The sequence below is a fragment of the Haliaeetus leucocephalus genome, unplaced genomic scaffold, assembly GCF_000737465.1.
Source record: "Haliaeetus leucocephalus isolate CR32 unplaced genomic scaffold, Haliaeetus_leucocephalus-4.0 Scaffold473, whole genome shotgun sequence".
NCBI lineage: Eukaryota > Metazoa > Chordata > Aves > Accipitriformes > Accipitridae > Haliaeetus > Haliaeetus leucocephalus.
The window spans coordinates 6,813,230-6,831,351 of record NW_010972909.1 but is presented as its reverse complement, the minus strand read 5'-3'; the positions used below and the strand labels follow the sequence as shown (position 1 = coordinate 6,831,351).

Sequence of the window (18,122 nt, the reverse complement as noted above, 5' to 3'; positions counted from 1 at the left end):
TAGTAAGTGATTCCCCAAGAATCACCAGCCACTAACGCTCTAAGCACCAGACACTTGAACAGCAGACTCCCAGCCAACATTCTCCAACTCAGTTCTGGAAAGGGTGGCCTTGGGACAGCTGGGAAGTTGCACCTCAAGGCACTTCGGTGAACTCCTCCTGAAAGCACCAGTTAGGAGGCTTTCTAGTGCCAGTTTGTATGAAGAGTAAGAGATATGAAAGCTCATTTCTCATCATCTCACTCCTGACCTGGGGTTGAATTATAAGTGGTAAACTCAAGGTGAAAGGCTCCAAATCCCATTACACATTCCCTCAGCCATCTAGTGTGCAACTGCCCCAAGCTGCTATTATTTTTAATCTCGTAATACCTCTGATAATATCGATCACCAAAACTATTTTGTTTGTACCCTGAAGCACAATGGCACAGTTTTTGCAAATTTCAGCTAACTCACAAAAATCCAAATTGAGTGAGGAGGCTTTTGCCAGGCTGATTTTGCCAACTTACCAGAAGTCATTTCAGTAATATATTATCAGCATAATCCAATTTCATTATATGTCTCTCTTATCTTTTGTCTGTCCTTGTGCCTCCAGTAAATATGCATCTGTAAATTATTAGTACTTGGATAACACAAAATGCAGCTAATGAGATAGAGAAGAGATGGAAAAATGTTGCCTCTGACTGAGAAGTTACTCAACACCGAGAAAAGTGAACACACATAAGAGTACACAGAGAATAATTTCCTCTGAATTCTTCTCTTATACATAAATAAAAAAGGGCCCAAGTCACCAGTAGCAAATAAAATCTCCAGACACTAGTCAAGAACAACTCTACAGATGACACTGTGAAAGATACATCTTGCTCCAGGCCAGAATGAGTGCCTCGTGCAGTCAAGAAAAGATCTCCAGTGACAGTCGTGGCTGCATTAAGTTGCCTGCACAGGGAAAATTTGTTGGGAGGCAGCAGTCTTTTAACAGCTCGCGAGGCCACTGCTTTTAAAGTGAGAACTTCACAGCAAATGGGTACCCTACAAAGGGTCCTTCCCTTACCCAGAATTTGACGAGGAAGAAGGCATTAGCTGGCCCCCTTTCAAAGAGCTCCTTCAGGCCTCCTTTTTTCTCAGGGAACTTGTCATAGATCTGCCGGATATCCACTGCCTCGAGGTAGGGGTCATTGTAGCTGGGGCTTGACTGCCCAATGTGCACAAACAGGTGTTTGTTATACTGCAAGAAGAGGAAAAACATGGAATTAGGAAATCGTCCAGTACTGTTCAGAACATACTGAACATTCATGGTTCGTATACGGAAGAATACAGGAAGTCACTGAAGATTTGATAGCACTTTCTAAAAAGGGCAGAAGTATTAGCAGAAATACCTCTGCTAATACCAGCTCATGCTGTTCTCTTTCCTATCAATACAACCATGCTTCTTGCTTCTTCTGAAACATTATTATGGTTTTTTTCCTATATTTACTCCTAAAACATTGTCTCATGCTGCTGCTATATAGTCTGAAATAACCTGAGATAGAGTGTTACCTGTCACAGGTCACTCAGTCAAACATCAACCCTCTTGTCCTATGAAGAGCTGCCTTCAATCCCATAGCAAGGTACCAGCCAAATACTATCATCTTTTCTGAACTTTTCTATCTCAGACAGAGGAAATGTAACTGGCCCATCACCAATGTACGTCTCAAGATGCAGTATCACAAGGTTTAGTGAGACAGGCAAATATTACTACTCCTGCTTTATAACATCTATGAAACCATGGAAATACATTGATAAAAATTCATCCCAGTTGCCCCCAAATTTAAGTTCCCAGCACATCAGAGAAATACGTGGCTTCATGTGATCTTACCATCATCTGATTCTGGGTCTATCCTCCAAGGCTGAACGGGACAGATAGAATAGCCCGGCAGGGGCTGTACCACTGTCTTATCACCTCAGTGCCTTGAGCTCTGGTATGTGAACATCCATGACCCTGGAAAGGGAGGCCAGAAGCACATGGCACAGAGCTGGCTATATCGCTATAGGCAATTCCATCCTCTAAGACAAGAATATCTTATGTTTCCCCAAGATGGCTTTCTATTCTCAGAGCAATGAAGCAAGTATTTCCATACACATATAGTAGTATAACATATCCATGATGAACGGGAGCTACCTGAAGACCAAAAATTAATGAGGGGTGGAAGTCAGGTGTGTATCTTACTGTATCTTGGTCTTGTTGTTGTTCCAAGAATGCAGAGAATTCTAACATCCAAAGTTTGGAGCTAGCAACCCTTCGTCCTTGCCAAGCTGGTGCTGATGGGGAAGGCGAGAGGCCAGTAGGAGACTCAAACCCTAAGCACACAGGATTTATATAACAAAATTTAGAAAGAGAAAAGTTGGTAATAGTTTTCCAGTAGAGCACCTGCTGTCAAAGCTGACTAATTACATTTTCTTATGACTTCAGTCATCATGCAAAAATATCATTCACAAGGTCCTCACTCTACCTGTGCTCTAAATGGCACTGTCAGGGTTGGTAATGATGTAAAAGACAATCTACCTGTTTTTGACACCAGAGAAAACACGTTTGGCAACTTTAGGAGGACCTAGATTGAGCCGTAAATGAGCAGTGAAATAAACTGCTTTAGTATCACAATGAAGCACCACCATTAACCTCTCAAAATGGGGACACGGAGAAGGAAAAGACATTTGTTGTTCCACTTAATGAGAAATTGGAAAGTTAATCATGTTATGATGGAAAATAGTGTTCTTGTACATGCAGCATGGTGGAAGAACAGTAGAGATACATAAACTTTTATTTTCTGCTGAGCCAGGAGGAAAAGAAACCCCCAAACAACTGACCTAAAACAGGAAAAAATGTTTTTTAAAATAAAACAAAATTAAAAAGCTTCAGCTCTCTCATTAAAAGGATGGGAACGAGTGATAAGGGGAAATCATACAAAAATTAATTTGGGGTTCTCTGAAATGTTTCAATAGGTAAAATTTTTTTTATATATATTTTTTAATCTTCTTAAAGTGCTGGCTATTTTTGAAGTTGGAATATAATTTCAAAGCAAGGAACTACATTTCCTTACCTACCTGGTAATGGCAGCGGAGGCTGTACAGCATAAGGTTGTTGAGAAAAAGGTTTCACGCTACGAAAGTACACAAAGAGAGATGGTTAACAAAAAAACAAACCAAAAAAGGGTTCTTGACCAACTGTTTGTGCAAATTAGATCAAGTTATTTCTCCTGAGGGAGAAAGTGGCCTAAGTGTCTTTGGGAAATTATCTTTCTGTGTGGGCAAGAGAGTGTCATGGAGAAAAATTCAAAAAACAGTAAGGGGCCTATACTGGACTGAATAAGATTTCCCTGCAGGTGGGTCAGGAGGCTCTCTCTGCAGACTTGTTATTCAGAGATCCTTATCAGACTGTTAATACACTGGTGCCCATCCATTTATCCTTTCCTTTCAACCACAGATAGATTTAAATTTATGCAAGTGGATATACGTCTGGTCTGGATACCTCTCAGACATTTAGGCCCAGATTCAGAGATGTTCAACACCCACAACTGAACCTAGGTTTCAAGACAGCTCAGCTCCCTTTTAACACCACTGTAAGAAAAATCAGGATCTGGAGACATAATCTGACATCAGGGGTGGCAGATACTTCAAGCTTCTAAAAGAAGCTCTCATATTGATGCTTCCTCATTCACTGTCAAACTAAAGGCATAAAATCTACTTTTTACTTCTCCTAGGATGGCTTCCATTCTTTTACTAGCCATTTTTCCCCACAAGGTATTTTAATAGCATCTGTTCCCTGATCTGCTCCACAAACATTAGCCATAGCACCACAAGAGAGCAGGAAAACATGGCTTGGGTCGAGAACATACACCCTTCCAGCTGCTAGTCCTTAAATTGCTCCTGTTAGGTTACATGATAAAAAGTGTGTCTCCATACAAACAAAAGGAGCACAGAGGAACAAGGGCAGGTGGAACAACCTGAATAATACTCTGACACAACTACACCCAGGGCCATCCCTGGTGATCAGCCCATCAAAGGCTCATCTCCCCCTGGGGCAGGGGAGCCCCAGTAAGCCACCAGAGAAACAGAGCCCCTGCCCCAGCCCCTCCCAGGGCTGTCCCACAAGAGCCATCAGCCCCATCATCCAGGTGTGACACCAACCCAGTGAGCCAGCTGGGGCTTACAAACCAGTCACCTTACAAATTCAGGGGGTTACTGCCTAGACGGTATGGGACATGTTATGGAATGCAAGGGAAGAGCATTTTAGGACTGCACAAGAGCAGTTTAGGGGATGTTTAGGGAGAATATGGCGATAAAAGGTGCCAGTCATGTGTAAGAAGGTCAGTACAGTTATCTGTCCGCGCCCTGCACCTTGTCGGTGCAGTCTGTCCTATCTCCTCACTAAATTCGACTTCTAATTGTTTTCCTGCATGAGGAGCTCTCAGTTCTGCGTGTGTGTGTTTGTTTCTGGAGTGCCAGCAGCAAGTGGGGTGTGATCACTAGCGATTATCAAGCTAGACTAACCAGCAAGTAGGCGGTTTGGGAGCCAGCCGTGTGTCTCCAGGGTTAAGGATGCTTTCCGAGGGACCAAGAGGTTCAGGCCAAATGACAGAGGGACTGTGGAGTCTGGAAGTCGACTGCAAGATGAGGAAAGTGAAGATCCAGCTACTGGGTGGACTGTGTATCTAAGCCCAGTTACTGGAGGGACTTACTCTGTGTGTGTGTGTTTGTGCACGCATGTGTGTGCGCACGCACATGTGTGTTTGTGTGTGTGAGTGAGAGGCCTGCACCAGCAACTGGAGCGGGGCTGTAGCCTCAGGGGCTCACCTGCCTGGGTGCCAGCACACCGGGAGACAAGGGATCCATCCCTGGGCAGCTGCTGGGTGGATCTGCAGTGCACCAGGGTTTCTCACTAACGCACCTTCGCCCTCAGCAGCCAGAGAGGGGTACAGGATGAGGCTGCTGGTGCCGTTTGTGTTTGTGCGAGTGCTGAGCGTTGTCTGTCTTTGCTGTTCTGTATGGCCAGCTGTGTGCATATGTGTGTACGTGCAATGTATATATGCGTATTTGTGTGTGTGCCTACTGGGAATACACGCTGAGCCTCGCTACTGGTTGAACCTGGGAGCACAGAGCTGCGGCAGCCTCACCTCCATCAGGCTGCTAGATTCAGCAGCTCCCTAAAATAACCCATATTAGGCTGCCTGAGTCACAGGACACAGTAAAGGGGTGTAATCCATCTTGAAGGTACCATACAAAGACATAGGGTTTTATCTATTTAAGATTCTCTCATGACTCTAAGTTTGTCTTCAACCGTGGGCCTTAAGTCTCAGATCCATGGTCAGGGAATCTGTCTGAGAGCAAAGGCTACGTTATCTTAGCATTTTATAAATCTTGTAATAGCTAATGGTGTTCCTCGGGCAGCATAGAGGAAGCAGTAGAAGCACCTCCTTTGGATGCTCACATGAAGGAATACTCACTCTTGGGAAGATCCGGCTTGGCCTGGCAAAGCTCCTTGCCAAAACTGCAAAAGAACAACATACAGGCAAAAGTCACCACTCTTAGAACAGAGATGAAAAGCAAGGCTTGCTCCTTTCTGAGGAAAGAAACTGCAAGCTCACAGCCTTCTAACGATGTGACTGAGTTATATCTCTTCTTTCTACATTCGTGGTTTCATCCTTGTGGAGGTGCTGACAACGCACTACTACTAGTGACATACAAGTGACTGACCCAGCGGTGGTTTTTAATGTTAAATACTATGAATGCACCTTGTGCCTCCATCTCCAAAGCTTTAACGATGGTCTTTCTCTTGGAGGGACCACTTTCCCCAGGAGAGCTGCAGGGCAGTATTTTGGCAGAAATCAATGCTCAGCAAAAGCTCACTAGGCCCTGCTCAGTGGTTGGGGGATGCTGACAGGCCTCATCTCTTAAGGATTTTATATAAGGGCCATCAATGTGTGATCTAAGCACTCAGGATGAGCTTGGGAATGATAAGCTTGAGAAAGGGTCAGGATGGCCCAAACGGTTTTAATTCAACAAGATCCTGGACTAAGAAAGTGATACCTACACCTACAAATATTTCAGGCAGCTGAAAACCCAAAGGATCTGATTGTTCTCTCACTTGTGTCATTTAAAAAAAAAAGCATATATAGTGAAACTCTATTGTTTTACATCAGTGTGAGCAAAGAATCAGACCCAAACTGTTGAACCATATGACAGATTTGTTCTACAAAGACAATGCCTTTTGGCCCACTCTTTCTGATGTTCTCGGGATTTTCCCCAGCAGGTCTCAACACCCTTTCAAATACTCAAGTGTATTCAGCCCAACTCCACCAAGACACTGATTCACTCACCCCAGAAACAGCAGGGTAGGCTGGTCGTGGGAGACCAGGCAAGGCCATTTTACTATGGAAGGCAGTTGCAGAGATAATCTGTGCAGATGACATTGTAGCCATACTCTGCATGGCTTTATCTTTAGCTGCCTGATCCTATGGGCAAGAGGAGAGACAGAAAAAACAGAATTATTATAATGATAAAGAACTTGCCTGGTCTAATGCTGCATAACCAGGATTCTCATCAGCTTCTTTGTAGGGAACAAGCACCTCTGAAAACCTGGGCAGCAGAGACTCACCAATAACTGTCCTAAGAACTCTTCAAAGCATGTAAGTCTTTCACCCATTACTGTAGCTTCAGATGTGACTAACCATCCTTTCTGAAATGCTGGGATCACTGGCTTAGAGACTGCTAAGTATTTATCCTTTCTGTCTGAAGGCTTTCAGCTGCACAGCTGAAATGTTTTGTAATGGAAAGTACAACCCTAATTGACTCTTGTGTTTTAATGACTGATAAGAATATTCAATGGGAACGACTCTTCTTATGGGTTTTTTTAACCCTCTAAAAAGAAGTTCACAAAAGGAGTTTGTCATCATCACTGCAAAAAGACTACCTCAGTCTGGGACTGCATTAGTCTCAGGTAGAATTGATCATTTTATTCCCATCCCTGGGGAAACAGGAAATCTTAATAATCTCTCAGGGCACATATGCAAGGATGTACCCCTTTTTATTTTAACAGAGCTGTGGAACTGCACACATTTTTACAGGCAATGACAGTGCAACAGCTAGCGGGTCTGATGTATGATTAAGACAAATAGCATTCTTCATTTCTTCTTCCAAGGAATACATAGACAACCAGAAGTACTTCCTCACATTCTGCCTTTCCTCCTATATCCCCTACAATTAAACTCCATCCTTCAAACACTCCACATTTATCTGTGACATTGTAATTATAATGGCAATGCCACAGATGAATTCATGACTTGCAGAAACTGCTGAAAGAGGTAAGCTCTTACTGCCGTCTTCAGGAATTCTCACTTCCCGCTTGCATTCATTGAACTGCAGTAAGTTCTCACCCTTGGGTCTCCTTTCTCTCAACTCCTCCACTTTCTCTAAGGTTTTCTAATGTTTCAAAGCCCAGGAATCCTGATGTGTCTAACACAAAAACATTTGGAGGAGGCATAACAAAAGCTCCAGAATAAATGATAACGTTTAAGTGGAATGATCAGTAGAAATGGGCAACACTTATGTATCTTCTTTTTTACAGTATCTGTGACTCCTGCTAGTACCATTCAAGTGAATGGAGGGGAAACATTTTAATTGCTGAGAAAGTTCCTAAACTTCTCCAAAGCTATGGGAAAGTTTTTCAGAATCCAGTTTAAATGATGCTTTAGGGAATACTTTAACAATTACCTACAACATGTTTTAAGGGTAAGGATTCTTTTCTGTTTTTTCATGACATACATAAGGACCATTACCCAGTTGTCATTGCAGAACCAGATTTTTTTCCTCCCCTTACTTTCTCACCGGAAAAATCATATTTCTCTACCTGAGTTTATACATGAGTTTATGGGGAATAAGCATTTACTTGTGGAAGTATTAAAGTAAAAAAAGAAATGAACAATTAAGAAAAGCTTTTATCTGTTAATCCCTGTTGTGTTTTTCTGTTTTGTTTAAATGCCTGACAGACTGCTGGAAAAAGCATGTTTTTGTAAGACATCTCCTTCCTCTTTCAGCTAACAGTTCTGTATTCATTTGTATCGTGCTTCCAGTTTTAAAAAAAAAGCAACAAAAACTTTTACCAAACATTTGCAATGTTTGTATTTTCTTTTATAATTCTCAAAATGAATAATAATAATACCACCACAATTTCCCTGTTTTTCCTTGGTACAGGTGATACCTATTAGCCACCCAGGACATGGAAAACTGCTGACTTCTGGGAAGAGATTTTTCTCCAAGCTTTACCCTACCTTGATCTGTTATAGCCACAGTGCACACTTAGAGAAGACACCCCAATTTGTGTGGAGACAGTAGTATTTTAGTAATCGCCCTGAAAAGTCAGCGTGTAGCTGCTCTGATCTCTAAGATACAAACATGAAAACGTATTTTCGCTATGGAAAATGAACACTGATAGAAGAGCACACAGCTATCAGCAGGAACTTGGAAGAAGGGCAGCAGCTTTTGCGATTTCATTTCCTTGCTCTATGAAAATGACTAGCGAAAGCAAAGAAGTAAATGAGTTGAATCAGTGCTACAGACTTGCCTCTGCAGGCAGAAAGGAACAGTCTGCTACTGGGGAATGGTTCACTGCAGGCAGCTGGGCAGAGCTCACAGCATGGCCTGGGGTGGTGTAAAAGGAGAACAACCAATGGCTCCGTGGAGCTCCCTGAGACACCTTCGTTCCCTGAGAACAAAACCGGCCAGCTCCTGTGTGCTAAGTGGAAACAGGCTCGGCTGACTGGCTTTTCAATCATGCCAAATCCCAGAGCTGTGACATGCAAGGAACGGAATCAAGGTTACAGATATAAGAAGCAGTAAATCTTTTAACACCCCGGGCAGTTGTTGTTTCCTACTCGCTCTAACTTGCCTCTCAAGCAGGCCTCCACCTGAATTGACCACTTAACAGCACCACAGGTTTCAAGCTTAGGCAGCCCTACCCAGAAGCACTGAATTAGATAGATAGAATTAGAAGTGGCTCCTTCTCTTTATCAGAGCAGCTGGAAACACAACAGGCTAATGACAGACACACCATTTTCTAAAAAGGAGCTGGGGGTGGGATGTGGGGGGTGCAGTCATGACTTAGAGGTAATCACTGTTTGCAATAGAGATGCATGCACTCCAGCTCTGGTCAAGACGGAGTGCCAACAGTTCGCTCACAGACAGTCTGCTTCTCCTGGTGCCCAGCAAGGAGCTGCCCAGACAGCCAAGAGGAAGCACATACTAACAGCCATCCACTCAACAGTCAGGGCTGGACTGGGCTGTCAAGATCCTCACCATCACCTGAAGCACAGAAGATCAGGGAAGCAAACACACTTCCCTCCAGATCACTTATTGCCATACCAGATCGGGAAGGTCAGCATGCACCTTCCTTCTCTGGCTGCCTCGGTGATACATAACAAGGACCAGACCTCACATCCTGCTCGGCAAGCCCTTCCTGGATGGCTCACATTCTAACAGGGGACACCCTCCTGTGCAATTGTCACCATAAACTTGATCTTCTTGACATTTCTGGCAATTCAGTCTGAGCACATGAACCATCTCCCTGCTTCAAATCTGAGTGGAAATAAATGTCAAGAGGTATCAGTCCATTAGCGTGATCTCACAGCTCTTCCTATGGAAAGGAAAACACAGATTTGCTCAGGCTAGTAGTCAACCATTTTCTTTCTCATTAGCCCAGGCCTCTTCAAATCAGGTCTGAATTAATCAAGGGGCAAAGTCTATTCAGCTGGCACCATTTTACCTGAGAAGATGCCAGGTGCCTTTGTTGCTTCCTCTCAATGGTTATGCCAACTCAGAACACTTCCCACAGACAACTCCACATCACTACCACACGTAGAGGCGGAACTAGCACCGCAGTAACTGTAAGGCTACCCTTTCCCAAGGTCACCACAACACCAGAGACTGATTACTGGTCAGCATTTGTAACCATAAACCCCTCCTTCTCAGGTAAACACTCTTTGCAACTCCCAAGTCTAAGGGTCTTTCAGACTTGGATGACAGCAGCATAAACCAGAGGTAGAAATCAGACACATAAAATGTAAAGTTACTGTTTCTTTATTCTTTAAATAGAATTGCTCCAGACGTCACAGAGCTACAACAATACAAGTGTTTGCACGACACTACCTGGGAAGTACCTTTTCCTCCCCAGCTTACTACAGTTCAGTGGCTATCTCATCCATTTTTAAGGCTATTCAAAGAGGGAATGGCTGACTCAGGGGGCTTGTGTGATATGTTAAAGGATACCCATCATACCTTGAGCTTGGCTTGGATCTCTCTAGCTTTCCGCCTTGCCAGGACCTGGATGTGACTAGATACCTGCATTGAAAGACAAAATCCATCTTCATTCCAGTGGAGTACTTGGTAGCTGCTTGCAGAAGTAAACATACTTTAGGCACGTTGTGCAATAGGGAGTTATTTAGGGTTGGGGGAGAGGTGGCTGAGGCAGCAATGAGATGCTTTTCTGAACATAACTTAAGTGTCATGAAGTGAGGTAGGGGACCAGCAAAGATGGGCCATTTAAGGCCTTTTCCAATTCAGATGGCTTTATCAAGCCAGAGACCTCCTCTAAAACTAAAGACCCCATCCTTAAATCTAGGGACTGAGAGTTCTGATCTCTTTGCCCCCCATCTTGGCCTCCTCTTGGGAGAAGGGAAACCCATGTTCCACATCCCTGGCCACTACATAATGACTCTCAGAACTTCCCCATATCTAATGTGGGCCAAAACGCATCACAGAATAATTTGGGTTAGAAGGAACTTCTGGATGTTACCCACCAATCCCTTACCCAAAGCAGGTCCAGGTTGCTCAGTGCTTTGTCCAGCACAGCCTAGACTATCATTCCCAAATTACAAAGATTCCTTTTTCATCCCATGCACCAGGCATTTTCAAAATCACCATTGGTGTCCATCTGTCTGGGCTGAACAAAGAATCTTCATATGGAGGACCACTGATGTCCACCGAAACATTCATTAGTAGACCAAACAAATAAAATCACACACCGTTTAACAGAACAAAAATTTGTGTGTCACGATGTGGTTGGGAGACATGAGCATTATAATCCTACTGTAAAATGCCTGAGCTGACTCTTCCTGTTATCCTTATTAACCAGCTCAGCACAACAATGTCTTTCCAGCAAAGCCAGAAACTAATAGCAAGTGAACAGCAAGTGAGTTGTTCTCATAACACCTCATCATGTCTAGTGATACAAAGAAGCTAATGTTTACAGGGAAAACTTTACACTTACCTGTTTCCTTGTGCGTGTTTTCCCTGTTCTCAGCTTAATATAGCGCGCAATCAGCTCATTTCGGCCTGGAACAGAGAAATAATACAAATACAGGTTTAGAAAGCTATGACCCCAGGGAAAAGATGCACGATGGAATTATCTATCTATAGCGATCAGCAGCGGGATGACACTCTGTCACACTATTTTCTACCTTAGAAAAGTACTCGTTAGTTCACACAGTAGAGCTCTGAGTTTCAGGCGCAGAACTTTGGGCTGCAAATTCTGTTTCCCAGCTTGCATCTGTATAGCTTAAAACTACCAATAAAAAGAAGAATCATATGCTTTGCTTAATAATTACATTACCATAGCGTGTAGAAGATGTAAACAAGGATCAAGATTGCCAGTGCAAAGAAGGAAAGCCACTCACCCTAAAACATTCAGAAAGGCAAGAAGGAAGATCCAGGAAATAACAGGCCAGTCAGCCTCACCTCAGTCCCTGGGAGGTGATGGAGCATGTAATCCTGGAAACCATTTCCAGATACATGAAGGACAAGAAGGGGTTTGGAAGTAGTCCACATCAATTTACAAATGGGAAATCATACTTAACCAACCTGATAGTTTCTCCAGTGAAGTGACTAGCTTGGTGGATGAGTACAGAGCTGTATATGTTGTGACTCTAGTAAGGCTTTTGACTCCACCTCCCACAACATCCTCGTACGCAACCTGACAAAGTATGGGTTAGATAGGGCGGACAAGGAGGTGGATTGAAAACTGGCTGAATGGATGGGGTCCTGCTTGACAACATGCTGACAACGAGCCAGCAATGCACTCTCCTGGCAAAGGCAGCCAACAGCATCCCAGGCTGCATTAGGAGGGATGTTGCCAGCAGGTCAAGGGAGGTGGATCCTTCCATCTCTACTCAGCACTGCTGAGGCAACATCTGGAGTGCTGGGTCGAGTTCTGGGCTCCTCAGCACAAGAAAGTTGTGGACATACGGGAGCGAGTCCAGCAAAAGGTCCACAAAAATGATTAAGGGGCTGGAGAACCTTTCATATAGGGAGAGGCTTAGACAGCTGGGACCGTTCAGCCTGGAGAAGACTCAAGGGGAGTTTTTATCAATGCATATAAATACATGACAGGAGGCCATGAAGAAGAGGGAGCTGGCCTCCTCTCAACAGTGCCCAGTGATAGGACAAGAAACAATGGGCTCAAACTAAAACACGTTAAATTCCATCTGAAAACAAGAAAAAAACAACAACAAAAAAAACCCAAACCAAAACCAACTTATTTACTGTAAGGGTGGTCAAACAGTGGCACAAGCTGCCCAGAAAGGTTGTAGACTCTCCATCCTTGGAGGATACTCAAAACCCAACTGGACACCACAATCCCGGGCAACCTGCTGCAGCTGACACTGCTTGAGCAGTAGGACCAGACTAGACAATATGAAGAGATCCCTTCCAACCTAAATGAGTCTGTCATTCTGTGAATCTAAGTACAAGAAAATAAACAACAATGGGGAAGTACATGGAAACAGTTACATAGAATTTATCAGTGTGACATGATACAGTGAATTAGAAGTGCTTTCAGGCTCTTGCAGGCATCCTCAAAAAAGGAATATTCTTCAGAAGAGAGATAGAGAAGGAAGCTTAGCTTTGTGGAAGGGTATGGGGAGCTCCCATAAACAGGAAGGTGGGGCACTGGCTGGGACAGGTGAAGGGATCTTTGTCCAATTATGGAACAAGCATACATTGCAGGCACTGAAGACAGTCACATTTTACATCTTGATTTTAAGAGATGACAGTGAGATTATGCCCTTCAGGGCCAAGGGAAATGAAGACAAGCAGCTTTATGTTCAATGTAAGAGGAAAGGCCAGTGTAGAGATGCAAAGAAACGATGGTCATGGTGACAGATGAGGGAAATGGTATTAACAGTAACATGAATGAAACGTGAAGCTACAGGGTCACTGGTACAGAATTTGAAATTGCTTGGAATGAGAGCAGGAAACTGCAGAAGACTCAGGTCCAGGATTTAAAAACCAGGCAAAGAAGCAGAGAAGGCTGTGCTACTGACAGCTTCAGCAGTGAACAGGAGAAGCAAGCTTAGACCCAATTCACAGCTAGCACCACAGAACTGTTTGAGAGTGGACACCAAGACATGAGGCAGACTATGCACGTTCCACACACTGGCTCCCACGTCTCACATCTAAGCAGACTTTATTCTCTTCCTGGAGATGGAGGAATAAAGAGCAGAAACAGAAAAGCAGCAGCTACACATCTGAACTCCAGGCTGATTCAAGGCAGAAAACATGACAGAAAGAGCAGGCTTGGCAAAATAATACATTTGTGGTGACCACATTAGTAGCGACATAGTACCTCGATAAAAAGTTGGGTGTGGGAAGTGCAAGGCTGTGAGACATCTTATATGGCTGCAAGCGTTTGAGGAATGAAGCAGGAATAAACTGGGAAGCAAAGCCACAGCTCTTGTAAAGTGTATTTATAAGAAAACTATAAAAACCCAGTATTTTCTATGGAAAGTTTATGGGCTGAATAGAGAACTTGTACATTAGGACATCAGAGACATCAAAAAAGCACGCAGTGAAAATAGATGTAATATTTATTCCAGTAGTTTAATATTATATGAAAGAGTTATCACTTGTTTTTATTTTAAACCCCTGTTTAACTCAACTCTAAAAAAAAATGAATGCAAGGAAAGACTATGCTAGAGATTGACCACCAAGCCTTTAGGGAAGGGCTGGCAAAACTCCTAATTCCATCTGTTTCTGAAACAGAAGAATGTAAATGTCCATGACTGCATTTAGGCCATGTTCATGAAACATAACCGAAGCACACATCGGGACGGGAAGGCATTTTACATTTACAGATCTTAATCTTTTCCTAATGGTGTCATTACAGAAGCTCTCCTTATTCCCCTGGGAGAAGAATCAGGTCTGTAGCTGAGAAGAAAACAGCTCCAGCTCCTCTACACACAAATTAGAAACTACTTCTGTGCCAGAAACACAATGGCCATCATGTAACCACTGACCTCTTCAGTTCCCACAGTTTCAGCATTAGCATGGTGACATGCCCAGGAGAGTTTGATGGGAGCAGATGCTGTTATGCTACCTTCCACCTGGCTGCTTTTCCAACCAGTGTAACCATTTTTACAAAGCCGAGACCAATTACTAGCCACACATACCCACAACACCTTTTTCTAGTGCCAAGAATAATATTTATGGCTTTTCAAAGCCTCCATCTGTTGGACATGGATCCAAGTTGAAAGGTAAGAAGCAACTGAAGTGATTCTTCTCGCACAGATGCCGGCACATAAGAAATTTCAGAAGGACAGTTTGACACACATCAGAAGTGGGAAACGTGCAGAACAAAACAAGGTGCTGAAACCCCATTATCTATAAAGAAACAAGAAGGAAAATTTGTATACACCAAGATGACCCTTTGAGGGGCAGGGAATGAGTTAATGGAAGAGAGAGGAAAAACCAGCCTTGAGAAGAAGTGGATGTGGAGAATTTCAGGCAAACTTTCAAAGGGTGCATATCGGGCTATAGTGACAATTTGAACAGATGGAAACTCTTCGGATACTGGTTCAAATATGGGTCATCCTTGCAAAACTAATTTTAATGGATTCTCAACCAGACATAATAAAAGTTTAGGAGCAAATTTAGCTTTGCTGTGTTCCCATGAAAGTCAAGAAATTATACAGACTGAGCAGCCTGACAGAGCACTATTCTGCTTCAGCAGTAGGGGACTGCAGGGGTAATCTGTGTGAGAGGATGCCATGAACAGTCCCCTGCCAGTCACAGTCGATTCCAGCCATCTCCAAAATGGATGAAAACAACGATCAATCAAAACCTCAACCAGTCAGAGCAGCACAAGCTACCTTTGCTCAAACGTATTTTGGAAAGGGCAATAGCCACTAGGGGCAGGAGACACAAGAGAAGACACACAAAAGGAGACATGAGGAGGCACAGGAGGAGAAATGCAAGGTATGTAAAAAGACACATTTGGAGAAAAGGAAGGAGAAAAGGAGACATGTGGTAGGGGACATTGTTGGGGACGTGGCTGGAAAAGTACTCTTGGAAAGAGGTGTTCCACGGCAGAGGAGTACACTTTGAGGCAACTGCAGCCTCTGGAGGACCCATGCTAGAGCAGGGACAACCCTGAAAGGACTGCAGCCCATCGAGAACCCATGCAAGAGCAGAGGAGAAGCAAGAAGCAAGGAGCACCTGAGGAAAAACACTAACAAGCAAGGACTTGCAGAAAGAAACCTTTACACAGTGACTCCAAACTCCTGTGCTACCCAGCACTCATCAAAGGGATTAGAAGGGACTGAGCGTTACAGAGAATAAAACATGGGAGGCCGAGACTAGGTAGCAGGGAGGAGAGGTAATAAACTGTAGCTGAGCCTGGGAAAGTGGGAGGTGTTTCCCTAAGTGTTTAACTGTTTGTCTTTGACAACATCAGCAAAAATTGCAAAGCTCTCTCAGGCCATGTAATTCACTGGAGAAGACTAGAGGGAGGGGAAACTGTTGTACAAAGTGCACATATTAGAAGCTGGTATAGAAATTCTCTAGAGAGAGCATTCAGGTGTGGATCCTCAAAATTTCCAGTTTTAGAATTCACTTCCCACTTGCCACCACCTCTGATACAGTCTTCCTCTTCCAGAAGTGTGTCCCCACAGAGCCTGGGAAAAACAGAAAGGTGGCAGGGTATACTAAACTAATAAAGATACTGGTAGCAAAAACCCCAGATCACTCTACAAAGACATTAGCATCACAGGGATTACTAAATATAGAACTATGCAAATTGCCAAGCCTAGTAAAGTGCAGCAAGAACTTATTAAATTACCATGAATCAAAACTGCACGAGAAGCAAGTCCGAAATGTCTTTTGTTTTTCTTATCAGAATTAGATGTAAGCAGGTATTATGCAGCTGGAAGCCTGTAGGTTCTCAGCCTCTGGAAAGCACTTTCTTTGTTTCACAACCCTGGCTGCAGGGTCAGCAAAGACTAGCACTCCTCACTTGGCTGGAACAGGCAGCGCTGTCATAAACCGTCAGATGGTTCATTTTTTAGAGCCATGTAAAGTGTCCCTCAGTAATCTGATCATATGTTGTGTTCTTAGAATAACTCCCGCTGAGGCCTGCCACGGTCACCAGAACCTGCCAACAGTTGTGCCTCCTCTGTTGAAACTGCGCATTGGGTTTCATGAAGCTCTAGCCAACATACCAACTGCAGCACAGCACCCAAAAGCTCTTTATCCTCCCTGTAGCCTTCCCCTTGGAAGCATGGCATGAAAAAAAAAAGGAGTAAAGAGATACTCTCTTATGTTCTTTACTTTTCGCTCCTAACAGATAAATTTCCAAGGGCATCAATTTAGCTCCCACTCAGTGTTACACTGAATTGCAAAATTTTGCATTCAGTAGTTATCCAGGAGGGTGTTGCTAAAAAGTTAATAAACAGGCTTTTTGATTCTCCATGCTACACCTGTGTTGTCTTTCATTGTAAGAGGAGAGAATTATCTGCCTGTAAGAAAGGGGGAAAATCAAGGGAATTCCCACAGCCATAGAAAGCATTTCCCCGTCCTACCTCAAAGCTTCGTGCTGGCTTTCTGCTAGTAATGGTATATTACTGCTTGTACAAGAGGCAGATAAAGCATCTCTTTAAGCCTTGTACTGCCTCGCACACCTGTTGCCAAAGAAAGCAGAAGAACCAAAAGCCTCTCTTCTGTGATGGGTGAGAGCAAAGAACTCAGTGATTTCTGCAAAATCCTTCCAGTGGGAAACTGCATGAAAGTATCTGCTTCTTGGTAGAGATACCTTTTCCGTACCCAACGCAAACATACACACCTACCTGTGAAGTGCAGCAAAGATAAGAGAACTACAGAAGCAACTATCCAGCTGCATCCAGTGAAAGCTTAATCAAAGCAAGGTCAAGGAAGCCATCTCAACTATCATTTCAATCTCTTTGTGTTACTTAATGATAGCTCCTCGGACATGGCTGTCTCCTGAACTTGCTAACCATTTAGTTAGCTGTTGATTACAATCAACATAAACATAATGAACTGTGTGCATCAAACAGCATGACAAATAAATCTAGACACAAGAGGGAATTTAAGGACACCTCAGCTGTCCACCAAATGTCAATGTTTCTCTGTGCATACGAACCAAAACTAACTGCCGAGCAAGTCTTACCAAAATGACACTTAAGGCAAAAGCAGTGTGTGTTATGTTCACATGTGCATATAGCACTAACTGCCGCTGTGGTCTGCCCCAATCCATACCTCCCTGCACATCCTTACTTTCCATCTCTCATTCCACTGTCTCCTCCTTCCAGCTACACTAAATGCCTTCCTGGGCATCACCTTTTCCAGAAACAGGGCTGCATTTGTCAAAACTCACGTTTTTGTCTTTCTGATGGCTAATCCCATCTTCTCATCAGGATGCACAGCACTCAACTCTTACTGATATAATCCTTAACATTAGTTTTAATGCTGTTATTATTAGACTCTCCCTTCATCACAAACCATCTTTTCTTACCAAAGGCTTGGTGAGAAGATTCTGCTAGCTTCCCAATTTCCCAGCCCAGTTTTTTCAAGGCAAGAGAAAATGCAGTACATGACCTTTCCTTCTCTGGCCTTGGTTCCTTTCATCCCTTTCTATCTTCCTTAACTTTTGGCAACTGTTAATGTTGTATCTTTCTTGATTACTTAGCACGCTTTCTTTCAACTTTAAAATCTCTTTTTCAGGAAACTTGTTTATGAAGTTTTAGACTTTGGCCTCTATCTCCTACAGGTCCTTCTCCCCCTCTTTCTGAGCTTTGTCTTGGTATACAACTTAA

At 43.4% G+C, this 18,122-nt stretch overlaps 1 protein-coding gene across 1 annotated transcript in view; it reads right to left on the bottom strand.

The window, feature by feature from the left end:
- TEAD4 (TEA domain family member 4) overlaps positions 1-18,122 on the bottom strand; it is a 58,545-nt gene that overhangs the window by 13,642 nt on the left and 26,781 nt on the right. The window contains exons 3-9 of the mRNA XM_010575405.1: positions 11,291-11,355; positions 10,300-10,362; positions 6,348-6,482; positions 5,475-5,518; positions 3,076-3,131; positions 2,201-2,331; positions 1,046-1,219 (exon numbers count right to left, since the gene is read on the bottom strand). Of these exons, the coding sequence (XP_010573707.1) occupies positions 1,046-1,219; positions 2,201-2,331; positions 3,076-3,131; positions 5,475-5,518; positions 6,348-6,482; positions 10,300-10,362; positions 11,291-11,355 (668 nt within the window). The remainder of the gene's footprint in view (positions 1-1,045; positions 1,220-2,200; positions 2,332-3,075; positions 3,132-5,474; positions 5,519-6,347; positions 6,483-10,299; positions 10,363-11,290; positions 11,356-18,122) is intronic.